The 25,175-nt window shown below is 42.3% G+C and overlaps 1 protein-coding gene across 1 annotated transcript in view; it reads right to left on the bottom strand.

Moving 5' to 3' along the window:
• PTDSS1 (phosphatidylserine synthase 1) overlaps positions 1-25,047 on the bottom strand; it is a 72,690-nt gene extending 47,643 nt beyond the window's left edge. The window contains exons 1-3 of the mRNA XM_003821682.5: positions 24,629-25,047; positions 13,476-13,567; positions 2,799-2,843 (exon numbers count right to left, since the gene is read on the bottom strand). Of these exons, the coding sequence (XP_003821730.1) occupies positions 2,799-2,843; positions 13,476-13,567; positions 24,629-24,807 (316 nt within the window). The 5' untranslated portion in view covers positions 24,808-25,047. The remainder of the gene's footprint in view (positions 1-2,798; positions 2,844-13,475; positions 13,568-24,628) is intronic.
• Between the last annotated feature and the right edge of the window lie 128 nt (positions 25,048-25,175).

Raw genomic sequence — 25,175 nt, 5'->3', positions numbered from 1 at the left:
TCGAATGGCATTGCCAAAACCAGACACTAAGATTGCAGCACAGCCTGTCAAGACTCCTCTTATAATCTGGGATTTCCCTTGATGAGGCAGTCTGATACACAGTCCTAATTCAGATTGAGAGTGGTCAAGAAAACCATCTCTGAGAAACTGATGCTAACTTAGACTGAGACTTGAAGGATCATGAGGCAAAGGGTGTGCGGGGTGGGTGTGAGGATTGCACGCAACATTCAGGTAGAGAACAGCATGCAGGTCGGTTTCCGAAAAGAGAAATATCTAGGATCCCGTATGTGGCTAGAGCACTGGCAGAGAGGGGAACGGAGCAAGGCGGCCCTGAAGCGACCGTCAGGGCTTAAAGGCCACGGCCAACATTTCAGATATGATTGTAAGTTAAGTGGGGAAATAAGATGATCTAGGTAACATTTTAAAAAGCCAACTAAGTGGACTGGAGGAGGGCAAGGCTGGGTGTGGATAGTACTACCGGTGTAAGGTTCAAGAGGTGGCCCAGGGCCACTTTTTTGAGACTTACACTCCACATTACCCCGTGTAGGCATTATTTTATTGTTCTATCATCTCATAATTGCTATCCTAATAATCACTATATATCATTTTAAAAAGAAATGTTAACAATGCACTTTTAGAAAGCAAAAGCCTGTCCAATACGTTTTAGAGAGATTTCAGAAATGATCACGAGGGGTTTTGTGGTTTCTCTTTCCCTTGAACTCATTGGAATTAGAATGTTTATGCGGGACATTTAGAGATCGTGATACAAATGACCTTGGATCACAGCATCCATCCAAACTTGGCTCAGCACTAATCTCCAGTGAGCCACTCCAGAGGAGAGCACGTCTGTGGCTGGAATGAAATCCACTGCAAGCGCTATAGTGCCAGGCCTTCTAACAGGCACCCCTCTCCTGGCCTCAGGGAGTTCAAGGGAGGCCCGGGTGGTATGTGGCCAGCCCATAATTGTGCATCCTAGGGCCCAGGGAATGCACATTTTTTAGGCAAGTTGATATGAGAATTGCCTTCAGTTTGCACTTATGCACCACCCATTTTTTACCAATTTTCACCACAAACGCCCCCCACTACACTTTTTAATAATTATGATCCTCTTGAATAATTACATTAGGACAGAAAGAATCTGTGGTGCAGGGATTCTCAATCTGGAGTTCTTGGTTGGGCTTCGAGGTCTGTGAAGCCCTGGACACTATATGCAGAGCTGTGCATGGTGAATGTCCATGGATGCACACATAGGGAATGGGTCTATCTATAGGTCTCATCGGATTATCAAAGGGCTCCATGCTCCCAAAAGGCTCTCAAGAAGGAAATAAAACTGCTTACTACCTACCATAGATCATTTGAAATAGGAAGAATTCAGATGTGTCCAAATAGCTGAAAATAACTTATAACTTCAAACAGCACTATTAAATCAATGGGAGGTATGCACGTTATAGCCAGAACTATCTTTTTGAAAATGTAAATGGAATCAGGTCACTCTGGGAAAAACCCTCCCGTGATTTCCCCCTGCCCTTCATGCCCTGCTCTTTACCCTGGCCCACAGTCCCCATGATTACATCTGTGCCCGATGACTCTCTGACTTCTCTCCTACTCTTCTCCCAGGGCTCACTATACTAGGGCCACACTGGCCTGGAAGTGGTTTCTAGCTGTGGGCCATTTTAGCAGCTTTTCCCCTTGCCTGGGATGCTCCCCTCCCCCAGAATCTTTGCAGGATTGGATCCTTCTTTGTATGACAGTTTCAGACTTGGCATCACTCCCTCAGGCCTCCCATCACTCCTCAAGCTAAACCAGACACCAGCTCCTGTCACCTCCCCTGGTCTTAACTAGCTTCCTACTAACTTCAGATAGCTGATATTTTTTTGATTACTGATATGTGTAATAGTTTGTTTACTAGCTGTCCTCCGTCTCCAAGTGGAAGGGCAGCTCCTTGAGGGCAGGCTCCTGTCTGTCTGGCCTTCCCTGGTGGCCTCAGGGCGCAGAGCAGCACCTGTCACACAGCTCACTCAGTGAATGGCTGCTGAGTGAAAAGTTCACCAATCAATTCAAAGAGACTAAGAGTTACCTAGAAGCTCTGAAGGCTGAAAGAAAAATAGGCAGCCTTTAGCAAAATAGCAATTTCTTAGAGTTCTTGTACATTTTTACATAAGATTACATTTTCCAAACCTAAAATAATTTGGTGACTTATTTAGGTCAGATGAAGCCAATATCCAAAGTTTTGAAGATTCATTTTAAATCCCTTAGGTGATTTCACTATTTAGACTACAAAATCAAGTAAAAATAAGACATCCAATATTTATATGCTTATTTCTAACCCTTAGTTCAAATTAGGGTTCTTTATCAGAAGTCTTTCTCTTTCCAACTTCTTTCTTATTCATAAAACTGAAGAAATTGAATTGCTTTGTTTTCATTCCCTTCCAGATGCTCACAAGACAAATGTGCTCATCGTAAGTTCTTGGGCTTGCACTAGTAAAAAGCACTATGAAAACACATAAAGGAAAACAAGAGATATTTGCTTAAGTCAAATCCTGTGTACATTAAGAGACAACAACATAAGGAGGCATGTGGAGTTGAAACAGTTCATGTGTAAGAGAATTTAAGTCATCCTCAACACTTTATTTTGTGTCAAATAATTTTAAGAAAACATGTATATTAGGAACATCAAAAAGCAAAAAGCTAGAATAAAGTTTTAACTATTGAGAGTAGCAAGTAAAAGTCTTAAAGTGATAAACAGAAAAAAGACTAAAAAAATAGAACATCTTTTTACATTGCTAATATAAACTCACCAAAAACCATTCGCCATAGGGCTGGATGAGGTCGAGTGAACGGACCTGCAGATAAATAACATTATAAAGTTAGAAGGAACTGGTTTCAGAGAAGGCTAAAACTTAAGGTGCTGCTGATCTCCATACAGATAACAAGAAGAAAAAGCTCTCTACTGTTAAAAGTTTTTTTTTTTTCTACATAAACACTTTGAGGTCAAAGTTTGGTTGAAATGTTTTCTCCACATTATAACGACTGTCACCACAATCATCACAGGCACAACTCTCCACAACAGAGATTTTTTTTTAAAGCTTTGTCTTGAGAAGTCAGAACATAATTTCCCATGGAAACAATGTTGTAATAGTGAGTGGGTCATCAGGCTAGGCTTAAGTGTGTGTGATACATATTGTACCTTAACAAGTAAAATGTCCCAGCTGCCCAGGAGCTCCAGGGAAAGAGGCTCTGGACAGCACAGTCATCATCATGTGTGTGCGTTTGCATGTGGGTGCATGCGTGTGTGTACGCGTGTGCACGTGTGTGGGGGGGGTGTGTGTGAGAGAGAGAGAGAGAGAGACTGAAAAATAACAGAGGAAACAGAAACACCGTGTGGCTTTTCATTATGACCTGTGCTGACAAAACACCTCTGACATGGCAATCCAGTTCAGACACATGCAGATTCCACACAACTGAAACAAAAGTCTCATAGGACAAAACTTTCCCTTACGACAAGTGATAGGCCAATACTTTCTCTTTTTTCATTAAAAAAGCAGAAGAGGGAGAAGAAAGCAAGCTGAGCCTTGACCTTACACCTCACAGCTATGGAAAAGCACCATTCTGGTGAGTACCTGTTCTATGCGGGTCTGCCCACGCCTTTCGAACAGCCTTCCTACACTTGCAGAATTTCCAACTTTATGAATCCCATGTCCCCAGGAGAGACACCAGAGCTTGTTTCCCAGCCTTCTTTACAGGTAGGGCTCATTCTGCAGTGACACTCGTGCCAGGCTTGGCCTCAGGAGCTAGTGACAGTAAAAGGAGTAGGTACAGCTCTCCTCTCTCTCTGTTTCTCTAGCCCTGGCCAGTAGGGGCAGTAGGCAGGTGGTGGCCATCCAAAGTGGCACTCCCTTAGAATCCATTGCAGAAGTGACACTGGGGCAGACCATAGCCCATGCTCGCTGGGGTTTCCTCCTTAGAACAGCTCTGGGGGTGGTGCCTGTTTCTGGAAGGTCAGACTATGGTTGGTTTCCAAGCAAGCCTATGACACTGTGAGCCACTCCTAGTCTTTAACAGGCTCTTTAATAAGCACAGTCAGCTTCTGTTGCTTGCAATCTTGAATCCTATCTGAGGCAAACATTCTGCTGCAATTTTTATTCCTGAATTCATTCTAAAATCATCTATATATTCTTAAAAAGACCACATTGAAATATATTTTAACTACTTTCTTTTGATGAGTCGAGTTCTTATTATGAAAATCAGTTACAAGTACCCCCCACCATTCAAATCTATCAGTTCCTAGGTGGCAGTTCGGATGGTGAGTTTGGTTCATGAGAGACTCTGCTTTATCCAAATGCATTTGCGTTTGGTTCCTGCATTTTGGATGGCAGGTAGTGAGAACGCAGATGGTTAGGGGTTTATTGAAAATTCATCTAAATCTGTTTGATTTCTGAGTTCTAATAGTGAGGGCTCAGACAGTGAGGAATACCTATATTCCTTTTCAAAATCAGCTGCTTCTTTCTCAGAAAGTCACAGTGAAGGTTATAAACCAGGATCCCCCGCCAGGTAATGTGACACCATCACCTTTTGTCAAGTCATTGGGAAACTCATGGCTGAAATTATCATCTTTTAAGTTATTTTCACTTCCAAATGCTCCTCTTTACTCATGGTAGGCCATAGCTCTTGACGTGTCACCATAAGTGACTTCTGTATTTGGTGGCTGCCTGGCTTGCAAATATTACTTCATCTATAACACTAAATTAACCTTTTAGATATAAAATGGGACGTCAGTTTTCTGTATAGTTTCCTCTTATAAGGTTCACCTCTAAAACTGTATGACCTATTATTTGGCTTGTGACAAAATCAGCACTTAAAAATTCTATAATGTTATTCTCAAGAGCAATCATAATGACAGGAGTCAGCAGTACCTTCCTGAGCACTTACTATGCACCAGGCTGTGGAATGAGACACCCCCACACAGTGTCATAAGGACTCAGTGACAAAGGTGTCATCATTACTCCCACTTTACAGATAAGGGTACTGAGGCAGAGGAACCTGCCCGGGGTCATGCAGCTCATGGAGTCCACCTTAGTTCCATCAGAGCCTCCTGTGTCACCAGGCTGAGTCGTGAGGAGCACCTGGGGACTTTCCTATGAACTTTCACAGAACTGGGTCGGCTCAGGAAGAGGAAAGGGTTAGAGAGGGTATCTGAGGGTTGAGCCCGGACTGGTTTCAGAACCAGGAGAGTGAGGGGAAAGAAACAAGCTAGGAGTGTTTAGAGCCGATGCAACAGGGGGAAAGGCATGGCGCAGGCTTTACCATAATGTGGAACTGATAAGCAGGCTCAGGAAAAGCAAGACCAGGGAAAGGGCAGGGAACTGATAGCTCTAGAGATAAAAGCCAGGGACCACCCTAATCCAGGGAGGTGGGAACCACTGGTAACTTTTGCCTACAAAAGGTGAGATAAGGCCCTGGAATGTAAGGTGGCCCTTTCAGTAACTAACTTCAAAACCCAGTCTAGGTTTGATTTCAACCATCAAATCTGCCGCCCTGCGAGTGTGAACCTTGTCATAACTGCCCATTGCCTCCTGAGAAGAAACTCTGAATTTTTTAAAGTGGTATTTTAAAAAGTACATTTTAGTAGCATTATATACTAACAGTGCAATCTTTACTGTCAGACAGCAGTATTGCTAAAAGTATCATTTTACTTTTTAAAAAAAAATCGAGGATGAGGCTGGCGTGTTCTAGATTATAAATCCTGATACTTATGCTCACTAGGTTACTTGCACCTGGCTACTCCAGTCAAGTCACCTTTGCAGAGCCTAAGGGTGTATGTGCCAGGGGTGGGGATGCAACTGAGGAGGAGCCCCGCCTTCCACAGCATCACCTGCCCGGCATGAGCCCCACCTGTAGCATCCTGTGAACATTCATGTCATCTCAATGCCTTCCCCACAGATCTTATTTCCCAACAGACTACTGACTACTTTCTCAGTGGTCTTGTAAAGGCAGGCTTCCTTTTCTTCTCTGACCATTGTTATGGTTCTTAGGTTATTAGAAGGGCTTAGCCTCATGGTTGCTTTCCACAGGAGTTCCTACTCCTTATCTGTGCTTTATATCGGATTTGATAAAAGCTGCCTGGGAGAATTTGGATCTGTGGTTTGGTTACTTACTCTCTTGCTTATGTTGGAGAATTGGGGAAGACTTCTTAGGGCAGTGGTGCAGCAACAAACGCTGGGTTTTGGTTTTCTTATGAGGGACATTTAAAAACTATGTGTTTTATTTACCGTTCCTTCCACCTAGAATACATCATTTTCTTTTTCTTTTTTGTTTTTTTGAGACGAGTCTCACCCTGTCACCTAGGCTGGAGTGCACTGGCGCAATCTCAGCTCACTGCAGGCTTCAATCTCAGCTCACTGCAGGCTTCAGTCTCAGCTCACTGCAGGCTTTGTATCCCAGATTCAAGTGATTCTCCTGCCTCAGCCACCCTAGTAGCTGGGATTACAGGCATGTGCCACCACGCCCAGCTAATTTTTGTATTTTTAGTAGAGACAAGGTTTCACCATGTTGGCGAGGCTGGTCTCAAACTCCTGACCTCGAGTGATCCGCCCACCTCAGCCTCCCAAAGTGCTGAGATTACAGGTGTCAGCCACCACGCCTGGCCTAGAATACATCATTTTCAATCTTATATTAAGAGCAAGGTTAATTTCAAAAGAACTAGAAACCAAATGTCTTCATGAGAAGAGCTAGCATTTTAAAATCTACGTCAGAAATTAGAAAATAAGATCATTGCCTGACTCACCAGAAACTGTTATACCTAGAAAAAATTAAGTTCACAGGACTTCACCTTAGGGAAATATAATTATTTTAATAAAAATCAGACATTGCCTGTCCAACAGCTAACATTTGTATCCTCAGGCCAGAGGCCCCCTGGCAGACCCTCTTAGTCAGCTTCTCTTTTTGATTATTATTAGTTAGAGTTCTTCTAGGAAAATTTGAGAAGGTGAAAAAAATGATCTCTAGGCAACTTTCAAACCTAAGGAAAAGAAAATTTATTTATTTATTTATTTATTTGAGATGGAGTATTGCTCTGTTGCCTAAGCTGTAGTGCAGTGGCGCAATCTCGGCTCACTACAACCTCTGCCTCCCGGGTTCATGCAATTCTCCTGCCTCAGCCTCCTGAGTAGCTGGGATTACAGGCATGCGCCACCCCACCTGGCTAATTTTTGTATTTTCAGTAGAGACAAGGTTTCACCATGTTAGCCAAGCTGGTCTTGAACTCCTGACCTCAAGTGATCCACCCGCCTTGGCCTCCCAAAGTGCTGGGCTTACAGGCGTGAGCCACTACGCTGGGCTGGAAATTTTTTTTTTTTACAAAAAGTAGTGAAGGAGGGGACACAGGATGGAAGGAGAAAGGAACTTTTTTTTTTTTTTTTAATTTAGAAGATGGTGACCTTTTGGACCACTTCTAAACATCAAGGAGACATGATTATCATTATCTTAGCAAAGAGAAATCAAATGACACAGAAGAAGAAACAATGATAAACTCAGGAAAAATAAGAAATACTAGTTTTTCACTCTCCTCAAAGACCGTAAAAAAGTGCTGAGTGCAGCCAGGTGTGCTGGCTCATGCCTGTAATCCCAGCATTTTGGGAGGCCGAGGCAGACGGATCACCTGAGGTCAGGAGTTCCAGACCAGCCTGGCCAACATAGTGAAATCCTGTCTCTACTAAAAATACAAAAAAAAAAAAAAAAAAAAAAAATTAGCTGGGCGTGGTGGCATGCACCTGTAATCCCAGCTACTCAGCAGGCTGAGGCACAAGAATCGCTTGAGCCCGGGAGGTGGAGGGTGCAGTGAGCCAAGATTGTGCCACTGCACTCCAGCCTGGGCAACAGAGTGAGACTCTGTCTCAAAAAAAAAAAAAAAAAAAAAAAGGGCTGAATGGTGTTTCTCTTGCAGACAACAAAAGGGAAAAAAGAGGTCTTGTTCTGTGAACTTTTTTCCAGGTGGATTTATTATTTAATTCAGCATATATTCATGAGAAGTTAATATGGGCCAGGCACTTGAAGTACAGATAAGGCTGGGCTGGTTTTGGGGGCGTGGTAAGGTGGAAAGGGGATGAACAACAGTTAAAGGGAGTTCTCAGAAGCAGGAAATGTACATCAGAAGGTCGCCCGTTGAAAGAAATCTCCAGCCAACTGGAGACTCAAATAGGTTTCTAAATTTCACTCCAGTGATAGGGTGGTATAGTTAAAATTACACAGACACTTGAGTGTCAGTTGCTATAATGGGATGAAGGTAGCAATTAAAACATTTTTGTAAGGAAGCCAAAAGAGAATGAAGAGGAGAACTGAAGAGGCGAAGAGGGCAGGAGAGAAGTGTAAAAGCAGACATCAGACCCTCTCCTTCCCCTGCTCTCACTGCCAGCCCTCTCCCTCCACATCTGCTTATGGGACTGAATGAAAGAACTCTGGGACCTAATCCTGCCACTCACCCTGTTGATTGTCACACAAAATTTTGTTTGAGTGTCCACTCCTCTGCCATATAGCTCAGGAGTGGATTCTAAACCAGTGGAGGTAATCCTAGTCCCCTGTCATTCTTCTAGCCAACAAATATCTGTTGAACACCTACTCCTCTACACACTATAAATTTCTGTCCTTGGAACTGGTTGAGAAGAGACATATGGCCCAATCCTAGTCAAAGACATGTAAGTGTGCTGGAGGATTGCTAGAAAAGGGGTCTCTACTCAAGTAAAGACACACGAGAAGAGATGATCTCTTCATCTGCTGGCCATTGCCTGCCACTACATGGCTGGCACTGCAGGAGCTGTCTCAAGGCCAGCAGGGCAGACTGCAGCCTAGAAGACGGCAGAACAGAAAGGGGTAAAGAAGCTGGGTCTTCACAGGTCACTGAGCCACTGAATAAGCCAGTCTGCCAACCACCCTATCTCAGAACGTCTTGTTACGTAAGAAAATAACAAATTTCCTTAGTGTTTAAGCCATTTTGAAATGTGTTTTCTATCACTTGCAGCCAAAAGCATCCTGACTATTATAAAATCCTATGGAGAAAGTCAAAGGTCTTTTTTGTTATTTAGACTCTACAAAAAGAATCACAAGGCTCCCTTCCTGTAGAAGTTGACCAAGTCTACCACATAGATAACATATATGAACTCACACATACGTGATGAGACAAATGGACACAATCCACTTTTGGCCTATACACAGCCGTGCAGGGCAGCATTTACCAGGTCAAGGATAAATGCATTTCAAGTTGCCAAAAAATTGTTCCGGACATGCTATCCACTGCAGGCACTTCCCCAAAACTGTCTGTGAAGGAGAGGGCAAGTTTGGGCTCCATTTTTCCTATTCATTTTCACTACTTGATTTGAGAATATGTGCCAAGGGTGGGGAGAATGGAAAATAAGGGGACAAGACTGAGTGTGAAGGGGCATGTACACTCCACTCACAGAGACAGCCGTTCAGCATGGGCTCCTGGGGAGGCCTGTGGCCTGAGAGAGGGCTCTAATAGGGGAGGCCACGCACCTCAGGGGCACCCTGCCCAGGGCCCTCCCAACTCCCCACCATCTCCACTAGCACCTTCCAAAGCCATCCCTAATTTGAAAATATTCAATAACATTCTTTCATGTGGAAAAGTTAGTTTTACTACTCTTAGGTAAGGTATGAATAAACAGATCTTTAGAAAACAAACGATGTAAACACAGTATGTTTGCTATATACACATGGCTTCAAGAGAATCCAAGTCCTCCCTTTGCTGACTAATGTCCCAATCCCTCCTGCACAGGACACTGAACTGCCATCCTCCTTGTTTATACCTTCTATACCTATCTGAAACCTTATTTTTGGCATGGTCTGCCTTTTGGTGAATGGTGTGTGTGTGGGTGTGTGTGTGTGTGTGTGTGCGTGTATGTGCCTGGGAGGAGAAGAAAGGATGGTAGGGCAGAAATAGAGTGGAAACAGGAGACAGTAGGAAGGCTCAGATCAATGTGTCAGCTCCTGCCAGTCACAGACAACACATGAGCAACGGAGGAGCATCAACTCAGTCACCACCCACCTCCTTTGTGGGATGCAAAGCACGCTAGGTCCAGGCCAACTAAGATCCCACCATGGGGGAAAAGACAAGCCAGAGACTGACAGAAAAAAAGAGAAACAGCAGGAGACAGAAAACATATTATGGAGAAAGCCAGAGATAAAGCACCTTGCAATGGACCTAATATGAGATATGACCAGAGCAGCACCGCGGAAGGGAAATGCACAGCTGTGGCCCTGCCAACAGGCTGACATCAAAGGCTGGGGTACATGGTGGCACGTTTCAGCCTTCTCACTGGTAAACCGAGCTGGCTGAACTAGATGAGCTCTGTGGCTCCTCCTCCCTTTGTGTGTATCACAAAGTCCATGCAGCCAGGATAAGGAAACGGAGCTTCAGTTTTATCTTTCCAGAATCAAAACAAAAGCACAGTCCCACAATGAGAGATTGAGCAGCTGAAGTCAACTTTGAAGATTAGAGGACTTCATTGGGGAACAGAGGCAAAGCCAGAAGAAATCACACAAAGTGTTACATCAAATAGATTTAATCCCCTAACCTTCAGTGCTTTTGGTACCTCAAGAAAAACATCAGCTAATGAAGCCCCAATACTCAGCTCCCGCTAAAGACTTAGAGAAGGGACGGCTGTACAAATCACAGCTATTGAGAGACTAATCTTTTAGAATCCTCACACTTCTAAAACAGCTCTGGGCTCAGAAACAGCAAATTTTTCATAAGGAGCCAAAAAGAAACTTTCAAAGCCATGAAAAAGTAACCCTTGAGAACTAAGCAACAAATAACACAGGTCAAGGAAAGCTGAAGACTTAAAGAACAGACCTGATACCTGTGCACTGATCAGTTTCCTGAGGACATATGCACGTATCATGCTCTGATTGACTGATAAGGGAACAAAAAGGACAGAGGACATAAGAGAAATAAGAGAAAAGTAGGAATAGAGGGCACAGACCAATAATGGTCATGGCATTGAGTGATGACAAAGAAGAAAGCAGCAGATCACGGGATACAGAAGGTAGAATGGCTGAGGGGAATGGGGAATAAACTGTCACTACCATCTGAATAGTCACCTAGTCATGTTTTAGAGGCTCCAAATGTCTGCTTTGGTGGTGGTCAGCCTTGTGTTGGTATGTAACCTGAGATAGAGTTTGCCATTTCCTTGCTTTGAGATGTATTCTTAGGCCACCTTTGTACAGAAAGAGCTCAGGGAACCCACCCTTGGCTGGCCACTTATGCCATATACAATACAGCACTCTTGAAGGAGAGGAGGGTCTACATAAGACCCAAGCACTCCTCTAACCTACAATTCAATGAGAGGGAAGGGAAAGTTGGCAAATAGCCAAAAAGCTGTTTGACGTCAGGGATTTTTTTCAGTAAATTTGATAGCAGGAATCCCAGCTGCTCAGGGAGCTGAGGATGGAGGATTGCCTGATGCCAAGAGTTTAAGACCAGTCTGGGCAACATAGTGAGACCCCATCTCTATCTACAAAAAATATAAAAAATTAGCTGGGTGTGGTGGTGTATCTCTGAAGTCCCAGCTGCTCAGGAGGCTGAGGCGGAAGGATTGCTTGAGCCCAGGAGTTTGAGGATGTAGTGCCCTATAACCACACTTGTGAATAGCTATTGCACTCCAGCCTGGGTAACACAGCAAGACTCCATCTCTAAAAAAATTTTTTTTAAATTAAAAATTCAATAGCAGGGTCAACACCCCTTTATTCCATGACTTACCCATATTATGCACAACTTGTCTTCATACCGTGATAATTGTGCATTACCAGAACCACCAATCCTTACGGAAAAGCCAAACTACATTTGACATATCTGCATAAGGTATGCAGATTTTCATTAAAAAATTCTTTTTCACCTAAAAGCTTGAGTGGTTGGAGAGCTAAACTCAGCTCCCAAATAACTTGGCTATGTAGAACAATTCATTCTCTGAGAGATTCAGAGTCATGGTTTTATCAGCATGATTATTATGCTAGTCTGCTACATACTAAAACCACTACATTCTTGTAAACGCAGTGCTACGTATGAGTCTGCCTCCAGAGTGATGCTCCTAACTACGATGGAAAACTCGGATTATTATTATTATTATTATTTTGCAATGGAGTTTCACTCTTGTTCCCAGGCTGGAGTACAATGGCGTGATCTTGGCTCACTGCAACCTCCGCCTCCGGGTTCAAACGATTCTCCTGCCTCAGCTTCGCGAGTAGCTGGGATTACAGGCACGCACCACCACGCCTGGCTAATTTTGTATTTTTAGTAGAGACGGGGTTTCTCCATGTTGGTCAGGCTGGTCTCGAACTCCTGACCTCAGGTGATCCGCCCACCTCGGCTTCCCAAAGTGCTGGGATTACAGGCATGAGCCACCACACCCGGCTGTTTTTTCTACTCTATCTTCTAGATGACTCGTATCTCAAAAAATAGGACAAAATTCCACTGCCACCATCTTAGGAAGCCTGAAGGCCTTGACATGGAACATTTCCAGGTAGCATCTGATAACATTCATAATGAGCTTCTTATATTACACATGATAGCCTACTGAATAGCATGAGCGGTTACAAAAGAAATGCATCTTAAAGCAAGATATTTAAAACCTGAGTATGTCCGGCCCATGGAGAATAACCCCTAAGAAAGACTGGAACAATTTCCAAATGTCATAGGTGTTTAAAAAAAAAAAATAGAAGACAAGAGTGAGCGTTTAGAAGTGGCTACGGCTACGGCGAACAAGTAGAGAATATTCTAGTGGAAAGGTACTGAAAGGGAATAAGAAAAAAGAAAACAACTTTTAAGGAAGAATTTGGAGGAAAGGGATGAATTATGAGCATGGCAGAACACCAAACTTGCTTTTTAAACAAAAGCTTTGCCTCACTCACTCCATAATCATGATGGGGGTAAAATTCACAGAAATCATTGTCTTTTTTTCCTGCTGATGAAAATTCATCATATCCTAAATGCATAATCAGCAAAGTTTATGGTGACAGAAGATCACTTGGGACAACTTATTTAAGTAATACTCATTACAGCATTGACCCTGTCCTTAGCAAAAAGGAAGAACTCAGCAGTAATGGAGTATTTTATGACTCAACTGATAATAACAAAAACAGCAACAAAAAGAACCACATTTATTGAGAGCTTATAATTTGTCAGTCATGTTCATAGTGTTTAACGTGCACCCATTTAGTTAACCCTCACAACCGTACCTGTCTGCTATCTCCATTTTATAGAAGGAAACTGAAGTATTCTCAGCACTCTTAGGAGGCTTCTCTGGGGCTAGGAAGTGGCAGAATGGGCAGTCTGCCTCCAGAGCCTGTGCCCCTAACTGCTATACAAAACTCAGATTATTTCTTTACTTCATTTTCTAGACGACTCACATCTCAAAAAAACCAGAAAGGCACAATATAGGAGAAATGTGGTAATGCATGACGTTACTTACCATTGGGGAAAGCTAACACACTGATGATAAGAAAGAAGAAAATAACAGAGAGGATGCCTCTCCAGATGTTGTCTTCTGGAACAGAGTCATCCCTGAAAATAGAAAAACAACATTGAGCATTTACTTTCAGATCCAAATAGAAAACCTAGAGGAAGGAAGACTTCCATGTTCTAAAAACTGGGGGACTGCTAGATGTATGACAGGATTGAACATAGGTTCTGAAATAAGAGATTTATACAGATCATACAATAATTCTTAGATCATTATGTGTCCAAACGGCACTAACAAACTAATGCTGACTGTTAATTTCACAGACCTGATTATAAAACCAGACTACATAATCAGACACACTTTACCTTCCAGTGAAGTGCACTTTTAATAGACACCTAACAACTGAATATCTGCCCAGAGGTTATAAATGTGGCCCTCAAAATGCCAGCCTGATCTTTACTAGGGTACCTGTGATGCCTTCTGGCTTAGATAGGGAGGCTCAACATCCAATTTCCAGGAACACCAGTTTTTACTTAAGAATGGCTGCACACTGAGGGCACACAATGTCCTCATTCAGACTGACATCACATAATTGACATCGGGAATGATGATGACAACATTAATAGCTCCCATTTATCTATCTACTGTGTGCCAGGCACTGACCAGGCAGTTTATAAACGTTATCCCTAATGATCACAAGTTTGCAAAATGGAAGTATTATCAACCACATTTTACAAAATGAGGTTGCAAAAGTTCAGAAAGATTAAGTAACTTGTCTGAGGTTGTGTAGGTAAGACATTGCTAAGCTGGCATTCAAAACCAGGTCTGCTAGACACTGAAGACAATGATTGTTCCCCCAAGCCAAGCTATCTCATGAAAAAATGATCTGTCATCCTAAATCAGCCTGACTTATGTTAGAGGCACAGGGTTGGTATAAAAGACATTGACAGGACACACAATATGTAGGTTACAAAATAAAAGCAAAGCTGAAATTAACAACTGTTGCATGGGAAAAGAAGGTTCATTCTGTAACTCATACTTTATAATAAATATATTCTGGAGGATTCAAAAAATTAAAATTAAAGATTCAAAAAATTTTTAAAAATACTGGAAGAAATTGGAGAATTAAAAAAATAAACGAACCTCAAAACAAAACAAAACAATCAACAATCATGAAGTGGTAAATTCACATGGCAAAGAAATCAGTAACAAAATCGAAGGAAAAGAGGTAAACTTGGGGGAAAAAAATTTATAACTCATATCAAGACAGAAGACTAATTTCCTTAATATGCAAAGCATTTTCCCCAAAATCAACTAACAGGAAGAACAACAAATGAACACAGAAAAACAAATAGAAAAATGGGCAAAAGATACGAAGTTTGTTCACAAAGTAAAAAAATCTAAATAGAAAAATGGGCAAAGCATATGAAGAGTTTGTTCAGAGAGTAAAAAATCTAAGGCTCTCAGAAGTGAAAAGATGGTCAACCTCACTCATGGTAAGTTAAAAATAGTGACCGTTTTAAAAGTCTACCTTATTGAAAAATGGGCAAAGGATATGAAGGGTTTGTTCACAGAGTAAAAAATCTAAGGCTCTCAGAAGTGAAAAGATGGTCAGCCTCACTCATGGTAAGTTAAAATAGAAACTGTTTTTAAAATCTACCTTATTGATAAAGGTAAAACTTTAATGACTGAGCTGGGGAGGATATGAAGAAACAGGAAAATAGGCATGCTCATACATTGCTGGTAGCAGTATAAATAAATCACCTTTATGGAGGGCAATTTGGCATTATTTTAAGTCTACAAATGCATATGCTCTGTGACTCAGCAATTTTACTTTCGGGTATTTATCCTTTAGATAAACTCTCATTCATGTAAAAATGACGTATATCCCAGATTGTTCACATGGCATTACATGTATTCTTAAAAAGTTGGAAGCAATCTAAATGTCCACCAAAAAGAGACCGAGTAAAGAAATTATGGTCCAGTCTTGTGATGGAAAGCTGGGCAGCCATTTAAAAAAACAAGGAAGCTTTTTAAGAATCAACTGATTCATAATAATTTAAAAGATATCATTAAGTAAATAAAGCAAATTGCAGAATAGTAGGTATAATAAGCAACTATTTGTGCAAAACAAGGTGGGGAATGTGTATGGGTATGTAGCTTATAATTTATGCTTATGCTTGCATAGGATGTCACTGGAAATCCACCCAAAAAAATGGTGACACTGGTTTTCTCCAAAGAGGAAAAATGAGGGGCTGGGGAGAAGTACGGAGAGAGGTATTCACCACATACCCTTTGATGTATCTTGGACTTCAAGCGACGTGAATACATCATTCTCTTTAAAAACATTAACTAAAATTTTAATTAATGGGTTATTAACCACAAATAAATGGCCATGGCAAATCAGTAAATTAGTCTCTATTTAAAATTATCTACCAATCAAAATGCTTGAAAAGGTACATCAGCACTAAATTTATAACTAAATGGGTAATATATTAGGTTGTAAAACCAATGAAATGGCAGTTTTGTAAATTTTGAGCAATTTTATTAGAAAAAGAGGATCAAATGGATGGCCTAGTTTCAGAGGCGGGAAAATGTTGATTAAACGGAATAAAATAGCAGGTGGTTCTGAAAAGTTGGCAGTTTTATATTTGTCTAATTAGGAAAAAATGTATTAATGAAAGACAGTGAGGTCTTTGGATAAACTGAAAATATGCAGTATGGGAAGATCAAACTTCTGCAATCAAAGATTAGGGGATAGGAGAGTGAGTTTACGAAGCCATGTGAGTCCTATCAGACTAAAGGCCCCGATGTCATACTCTACTGTGAGTTTCGAGAGCAGAGAGGGTGTCCCCACCTCATTTAGAACAGCCCCTTACCAGTCTGTGGTGGTGGTGCACAAAAAGAACAGAATGCCTGACAGGTGAGGATGCCAAACTCCCCTCTGGCCACAGGGCAACCTGAGCACACAGGGCCATTCTATAAGGTCTGGTGTGAGTCCCTCCTCTCTGAACCCCGAATAATCCAGAGATTTAACCACATGCTGAAGTTTCCATAGTTAATCATGAAACAGAACTTGGCTGCAGAGTCCACATGAGTGGACCCCAAATGAGGGACAAGATCTAGTATCCATGGACAGCCACTATATTCTAGTGGCTTTGCATGTTAGCTCTCTGAATCTTTGTAACACTCTATAGCAGGAAATGATCATAATCTGCATTTTACTGATAGGGTCTGGCCCCAAAGTACAAGCTATTTCCCCTACAGGAGGCCATACAGTGCAGTGACTGGTACAGGCTGGGGCCAGACCACCAGCCTGTGTGACCGTGGGCAGATTACTTAACCTCTCAGTGCCCCAGTTTCCTCCTCAGTAAACAGAGGATGGTAATAGTTCTACCTCATAGGGTTGTGTGAGGATTAAATAACTTAAAACATGTAAAGCACTTAAAACAGTGCCTGGCACAGAGAAAGTGTCCGTTACTATCATGAGTTTACAACGTTTGAATGCCCTTCATTTATGTCCACTCATTCCTTCTTCTAGTTAATGCCTATCATTGGGTAGGGACTCTTTGAGGTCTGAGATAAAGAGACATGGCCCTTATTCTTGAGTGGATCAAGATAAAAAAGGACAATGAGACATTATCTTAGTATAGCCTTGCCCTGAAGGAAATGTTTTTCATATGTAGGAACTGTCTCTGACAAACCTCAAAAAAGCCTGGGTATTCACCTGTGATTGGCCCCTTGGTGGGATTGTAATTGTCTCCTGGCTTTGTGAGGCTGCAGTGTGGTTCCTGCTTCTCAGGAAAGATCATGACTTGTGGTCTGGGCTGCCCAATCCTCATCTTGACTCTTCCTGGCCTAAGGGTACTTGCTCAACTAAGACATGTTGCTTGTTCACAGCAACAACAAATATGAAGACTTAAAGCTTTCCATTGTGATGCTGTGACACTGCCTTGACTTCTTTCCTGGGTCTACTGCAGCTACTAACAACAAAATGCCCCAGTCTGCAGTGCCCTGAACACTCCAAAGAACTTTCACAGCTGGTGTTTTATTTAACAGTTCCACAGTTCTGTGGGGGAAGGCAGAGCCAATATTATCTTTGTTTGAAGGATGAGGAAAATTAAGCTCTTGGTTTATCTTGCCCACAGTCACACACAAATAGAGGCAGAGTGGAAGTAGGTATGAGGGCTTCTGGAATGCTGGCTGTAGGTCAAGATTGCTATTATACATTCTCCAATAAGGACAAAAACAGACAAGCTTAGGAAGGCAAAGTCTTCCTCGCTCTCTGCTAAACTTAGGAGGTGCTCCAGAATAGCACTGACCACATATTGTGAAAATACCAAATGTACAGATTAAAATAAGAAAGCTCCCCAGGGCACAAGTCCCACCTCATTTCCCCAAGGTAGCTCTAGTGCCTGGCACAATGCCCTGACACACAGCAGGCATCCACCTGCCATAGTAGGTGGCAAGAATGAGCAAGATGATATGACAGAGTAGGCCAGTGACTCAGGTAACATGAGGGGGGAGTCTCAGCCTGACCCACAGGGTCCACTGGCAGCGACTTCCCTCTCCCCTTGCAGAGTGTTGGCTACAGAGGGCTATTGAGACCATCAGCAAATATCTAAAATCCCAATCAAGTTTTCAAACACCTTGGCTTCTTCTGCAGAGCATTGTTTCAGCTAGGATAGGGAACTACCCAAAGAGACAAAGTCTTAACAGCAGGAAGTATCAGGAAAGCCCTGAGTTTAAAAAAAAAAAAAAAAAAGTTTGCACTCCAAAGAATTTCTGGACTCTGACTCCGATTCTGTCTCAATTTAATATTTGAGTACAGGAATTTGACCAGAGGGGTGGTAACTTCAGGAAACCAAAGCAAAGTCCATTCACTTCCCTACAATCTTTTAGACAAGTCTTTCTCCCTGGGGTCAGGCAGCCAGGAATATCTAACCTTTATTATGATTCCTAAGGCTTCTAGGTTAATTGTCCCTCTCCCCCTCCCATCTTCTCCCTCATTACTTTTAATATGAGTCCTTAAATAAAGACCTATAGGTTCATGTTTAGATGAGTCACTGTTTAAGGATCATCTCTCCCAGTAAAAAGTTTAATCCCAGGTTACATGGTAGACCAATGTTAAGTAGCTTAGGTATTATCTTTAATACCACATTCATCTATTTTATAGAAAGTTATGATCCTTGTTAAGAATTATGGGTGAGACATCAACTAAAGGAAAAGAATGGTGATAAATTTTAAGTTCTTATTGAATAAATGATTTCATGCATTCAATTCATTCAGCATTTACTGGATGTCTATCCTGGGATGACTCAGATAACTGGCCTCAAGAAGCTGATACAGAAACTAATATTATGACATGTTAGATACAATAATAACAAGTATTTGGAAGGATATAAACATTTCTTCCTCTGTGCTTCTTGGAACAATTGAGAAAGGTATCTTGGAGGGGAACCATCCAAATGGATTGTGAAGGATGCCAAGGGTGGTGTCATGTGTGGGCAGGAGGTGGCGGGAGGTGCCTTCCAGTCTGAGAGATGGCAGCCCTGCCTAGGTATGGGACACGTGAGCTGCCGGGGCCTGCTGGGTGTTGGGTGTTGGGTGTGCTGTGTATGGAGGGAGGGATAGAGGTGGGAAAGTAGACTTACTCCATTACAAAGGACGCTGGAGTCCAGCTAGTACTTTCCTTTAGGTGACAGGCATCTACTGAAATACCGATGTCAACCAGCTTTGGTGTTATCTTTCATACCATACTAATTTCGTTTTATGGAAAGTCACAATCCTTGTGAAGAATTACAGCTAAGTTATCAACTAAAGCAGGAGAAAGGTGATATGTTTTAAAGTATTTATTAGATAAACGAGAATTTTAAACAGGGAAAGATGGGACCATGATTTTGTCTAAAAAGATCACAGGGGCAGCACTGGAGGGAGGGGAAGCCAGGGCCTGAGAGTCAGCTATCCCAAAGGGTTGGGAGTTTGCTGAGCAAAGGCTTGGGAATGGAAAGAGAACAGTCCCGAAAGCTATAAAGGCCCAATCAGACCTGCTGAAGATAAATGAGATGGTGAACTCCAGGTTGGGAGAAACCTGGGCTAGAGGCAATGAGGACTATGAACTGTTGAATTGAATTAATTGAATTAAATGGGATGCCAGGGCTGAGGAAGCAGTGCAGGCTGACTGGACTAGTCCTGGTTCTGGGATTAGTTAAGACTGAAAAACTGTAACTTCTCTACAGAAATCTGGGGCAATAGGAATTATGTCACAAGATAAATTGTGTTACATCTGGTAATAGAACTACATCTAAAATGCTAAACACAGTTTATTCAGAACAGATGAACTTGAATTAAGGTTGCTTACTAAAGAGGAGTCTGAAAGGCAGCAGTTCCTAGGTATATAATCTCTGTGGGCTGAGGCATCATCTAAGCCAAATAAATATTTAAGTCACCCAAGTGCCCATTCACTGCAGAAGACCCCAGAGAAATATATGGCACATTTCCCCCTTTAACAAATTAGAAATCGTATTATGGACATAAAACTCTGGAAATCAGTATAACAAAAAATGTAAAACATTAAGTTCAATAAAAAATTTGATTCAAATGGTAACCGGGGAAAAGAAATGCTAACAATCATTGATAACTGGACCTCAGGTGCAACCTAACACAATGTTCACCTCCAGGGCTGGTTTAATCCTAGCCCATAATCACTATAGATGAGCATTTAACATTGCTAGTGTCAGCCAACAAGGGCATGCAGGGCTTTTGTTGCTGGGAGAGAAGGAACATGATGTATATAAAGGAAACAGGATAAAGACAACTGAATCAGCAGTATCAGGGGACATTTTCTAATGGGAATTTATGTGGTCAAGAGGGAAAGAACAGGGAAGGCTAGCAAGTATCCATAAGCAATATAATACAGGTGGCCAGAAGTATGCCCCAATGATATGACGGTGAACTGGAGTTCCAAAGCCAATAAGGGAAATTAAGTAAAAACCATTATTAACAAATCAATCAGTCAATCAATCAGTCTGTCCATTTCCCTGTCCTTGCCTGTCTCCTTAGTTCTAAATCGAGGAGAAATGAAGCATAGACAAATTGATGATCACTTAAGTACACAAATCCGCAGAAAGGCAATGTCTTCTAGGTAAGTAACAATTTTTGTTGGACAAGTGCTAACAAAGGCTGATTCTACTGTTTAATGGCAGGTGCCTCTTAAGGAGAGGTGGGCTTCTTTGAATGTGAATTAATAGATTCTGGTGTTTTCTAAATCTAAAGCTTGAGTTTTTTAAACTAAAGGCATTCAATATTTCCAAGTTTACCAACCCCTGAATGCAGAGTAAATATGAGGGTATCTTATAGGTAATTATTATACTCTGAGCTTGAGACAAAAGTTTTCCTTGCCCTACTTTGCTAACAAACTTCTAAGACATATGCGTAAGCATTTATTTATAAAAATACTATTTATTTTTTAATAGAGATGGGGTCTTGCTATGTTAGCCAGGTTGGTCTTGGACTCTTGGCCTCAAGCAATCCTCCCACCTTGGCTTCCCAAAGTGCTAGGATTACCGGCATAAGCCATTGCACCCAGCCTACTTATTCTAAAATGTGGGAAAATAAGTTTTTGGTTTTCTTTTGAGACAGGGTCTCATTCTGTTGATTGAGTAGGGTGGAGGCTGGAGTATGGTGGCATGATTTCAGCTCACTGCAACCTCTGCCTCCTAGGCTCAGGTGATCCTCTTACTTCAGCCTCCAGGTGCATGCCACCACGCCCAGCTAATTTTTGTTTTGTTTTGTTTTGTTTGTTTGTAGAGATAGGGTTACACCATGTTGTCCAGGCTGGAAATGAGCTTTTTCAAATAGGAAAATGATTAGGTAGTATCTAACTTTATTTTTAATGATGGTGATAAAGACAGGAGATTTAAATACTATGGTTTAACAGGGAATTGACCTAAGGGCCATCTAACAAAAGAACTACTTGACAAATCCAAACTTGTCTCAGACTTCAGTGCAAGGTATCTAATCCTCTGTAATTCTAAATTCTTGCTGGATCTCTGAAGCATGTGACAGTACCCAAGTACTGTTTCTCACATACTGGTTATATGACATCCCAAAAGAATCCTATCTCCTTGTTCTCTTAGACAACTAGTCTTTGCAAAACAAACTTTAAGACATATCTTTTAAGTTTTACTGAAAGAATTGCACTGAACAATTGTCCAACTAAAATCTTATAAATTAAATAATAAGGCACTGGAGTTAATCATTACAAAAGAACATAGGATAAATTTTCATTTAAGAAGTCGTTACTTTCCGTCTTTATGGAGGAATATAGAGCTATCATTGTAATGCCCCACTTAAGTCAAATCATTACAAAAAATGAGTAAGATTTAGTAAGTACTAATTCTATTAATGGTGCTTATGATTTTATATAAAGTGAAACTTGTTATTAGTTAGTTCTTCATTATGTGATTTCTGTCTCTTTATGAAATTAGTGGAAGAAATAAAATTGTTAACATTTTTGGACGAGGCTACAGTCTGAAGTTGAGATTATGGTTCTTCTATTATTTTGGACAAGCTGTTAAAATTCATATTCATTTCTTATACTTTCACTGCTGCAATTTATTGACTGCCTTGACAGAATATGATGTAAAAGGAAATTTCAGAAGATTGTGACTTTTTATATCAGAAAAGAGGAAGAGAAACCTATTTTGAAAGGACCTAGAATAATATTAAAAATGAAAGGCTGAAACAAATGGCTCATTCTTGCTTCTCATTATTTAAAACAAAATACCATAATTATTTTTCTAATTTCCAGAGAAACTCCCTCACTAATTTCATTATTTCAAGCCCACACCTAAGATGAAGTTAAACTGAAGTTAACATCAAACAGGTATGTATGTTATCTAATGTCCATTTTCCCAATGCTTTTATCCTTCTCAATTACAGAGCATACTACATCCTCATTCAATAATAAATATAACTTAGAAGACAGTAGCATTCAATGAAATCACATCGTAATAACCACTAATGTTTATTAAGCACTTAATACTTGCCATGCACTGAGCTAAACAGATTATCTAAAAAGATGAATTTAATCCTCATGACAGATAATCCCGACAGATTAATGTATTGATATTTTCATTTTACATACAGATAAGGAAACTGAGGCCTAGCAAAATTATGTGGCCACACAGCTATTAAGTGATAAAATCAGGCAACATAATGAAGTATTTGAAAGTAACCATAGTTAGGGACATGACTAATTTCTCTCCAAAGCTAGAAATATGTCTGGTCAGGTACTGTTGAAAGGTCTGGTCTTCACCTGCTGCACAGCTTTAGCAGATTTTATAGTAATAGTGGCAAGATCCCTCAATCATTAAAGAGTAAGCAATTGTTACTTAAGCTTTATACCTTTAGGTAGATTCTTTCAAATGGATAAACACTTACATAACAAGAACCAAGAGTCAAATGAATCCCAGAGGTAAGGAACAAGTGTGATGTGGGAGGATATTAGTTTTATGAGGATTTGAAAAACTGCAGTTATTCCTAAGGGAGGCACCACCGGCACTTGTGTGTGTGTATGCAAACGACTGTGTAGAAGACAATTCACTTTATGTTGTACAGCGCTGTCACATATGTCACAATACATTTAGTATCCGTTAACTGCTCCCCCTCCCAAATACTAGAAGTTCTCTCAATTCTTGTGACTACCCAATACATATATCCCTACACATGTTCTGCTGACCCTGACAGAGAACCTTGATTGTTGGATAAAAATATTGGGAGAGAAGTAACTGACATGAATTGTACATTGTGCTCCAGGGACTCTGCTAAATGCATTCACACACATTCATTTAATTTTCATAACCCTATATAAGTAGATATTTCATCCCCATTTTACGAGTGTGGCCCCTGAGGCTCAGAGCAAGGTTATGCAACTTAATTAAGGACACACAGCCAGTTTTGAAACCAAAAGTGTGGCTCAAAAACTACTCTACTCTAAGTTGGCCTTTTAAGCCATAATGGTGAGACAGGTGTGACTTCCCTTTCTTTAAAGAGGTTCATTCAGAAAGTATAAATCATTCTAAGTAGGAACCACGGTGTGTACCTCCTTATGAACCAAGGATGAATTAGTTCTCTAGGTTAGGAATGAGGAGCCACAGGCGCAGTGCCAGAGTTAACATGAGGTGTGTTCAAGATTTGGGCTGGGCAGCTCCTATGAACCGGTATATATTAGAATGTGTGTGTATGTTTTCCAGGGAATAAGAGAGTTGTGTTATGCTGTGTGAGGTTTATGTGTTTCATTTAACACACAGCAGTTACTATACCCCAGGCACCATTAAAATTGCTGGACAAGATCACATTTCAGCACGTATGTTAGGTAATGAGTGAGCAGGGTATGCACCGCGTGATGTGTGGCGGGCTGGTGTCTGTGCAGCCATGTACACAGATGATGGGTATTGGGCTGTGCTGGAAAGGAAAGGTCCGCTGTGAGGTGTGTGTTTAGAGTGGCAGTTTGTGCCGTGGTACAGATGGTAGTGTTTGAGGCTGGGGGAAGTGTTATGCTGGATGACTTGTGTGCAATGCATACGGGAAGTGCTGCACAGGAAAGACCGTGTATGTAGCACACATGTGCATTTTTTGTGCGTTACGGATAGTGCCGAATACCGGAGTTCCACAGGAAGGGATCTAGGTTGTGTCCTGGGCCTGCGTATGGTGCCTGCAGGCGCTGTGGATTGGGGTGCTTTGTATGTGTAGCGGTGTGTGCTGAAAGTGGTGCATACGACATGATTCATGCGGTGTGCTGGGTAGGGACGAAGGCTGGAGCAGTGCAGAGGAGGGGCCCGCGTCGTGATGTTGTGTGGAGCGATGCTGAGTGCGGTGGGTGGGGGGGCGATCGTGCTAGGTGACTCGCGTGCGTTCCCCGTGTAACCGGAGGCGCTGTATGGAGAAGGGGCACTGAGGGGTAGGGGAGCAGGCTAGCGTACTGTGAGACACCGGGCGGGCGGAGGGGCCGCGTGCGCGGCGGGCTGCCAGTGCGTGTGCGTGGAGCAGCCAGCCCACTTCCTCACCCAGAGCCATGCCGGGCCCCCCTCCCCGCCACCCTCCCTCCCGCCTCTTCCCTAGCCCTTGGACGCGCCCGCCGCTCGGCTGGGCCGCCCCACCTGGTAAAGGCGAAGTACATGAGGCTGACGATGGTGAAGCTGAGCAAGGTGATGGTATGCGGCCGGTAGAAGAAGTCAATGGTGATGTCCTCCACTTGCTGCTCGTTGATCATCCGGAAATGCATTTTGTAGTTCACATCATCCTTGCTTAGGGTCCGGCTCCCCACGCAGGACGCCATGGCCCGCCTCCCCGTCCTGCCGCGGTGGCGGCGGCCCCAGCCCGAGAAGGCCGGGACCCCGGGGGTGACTAGCCACAGTAGGCTAATAGCCGGACGGCGAAGCCGGGTCTGGCGCCCAGCAAAGGCTGGGAGCAGAGGGAAGGACAGGCGCGAGAGGGCGGGGTCGCGGCGCCGCCACCGCGGCCTGGGGCAGGGGACGCCGCCGGCCGTCCCCACGCTGTCATCCTGGCTGAGGCATCTCTACGCACTCGAGGAATTTTCAGACTCCAAGTCCACAGGACTTCAGGGGAATAGCGAGCCGGAGAAGGGTAGCCGCGGCCCCTGGCTGGCTCTTTTCAGAGCACGTAGCCCGCTGTCTCCCCGCGCAA

The sequence above is a fragment of the Pan paniscus genome, chromosome 7 (assembly GCF_029289425.2).
Source record: "Pan paniscus chromosome 7, NHGRI_mPanPan1-v2.0_pri, whole genome shotgun sequence".
Taxonomy (NCBI): domain Eukaryota; kingdom Metazoa; phylum Chordata; class Mammalia; order Primates; family Hominidae; genus Pan; species Pan paniscus.
The sequence above is the reverse complement of the archived record's forward strand: the minus strand, read 5'-3'. Positions and strand labels throughout refer to the sequence as shown.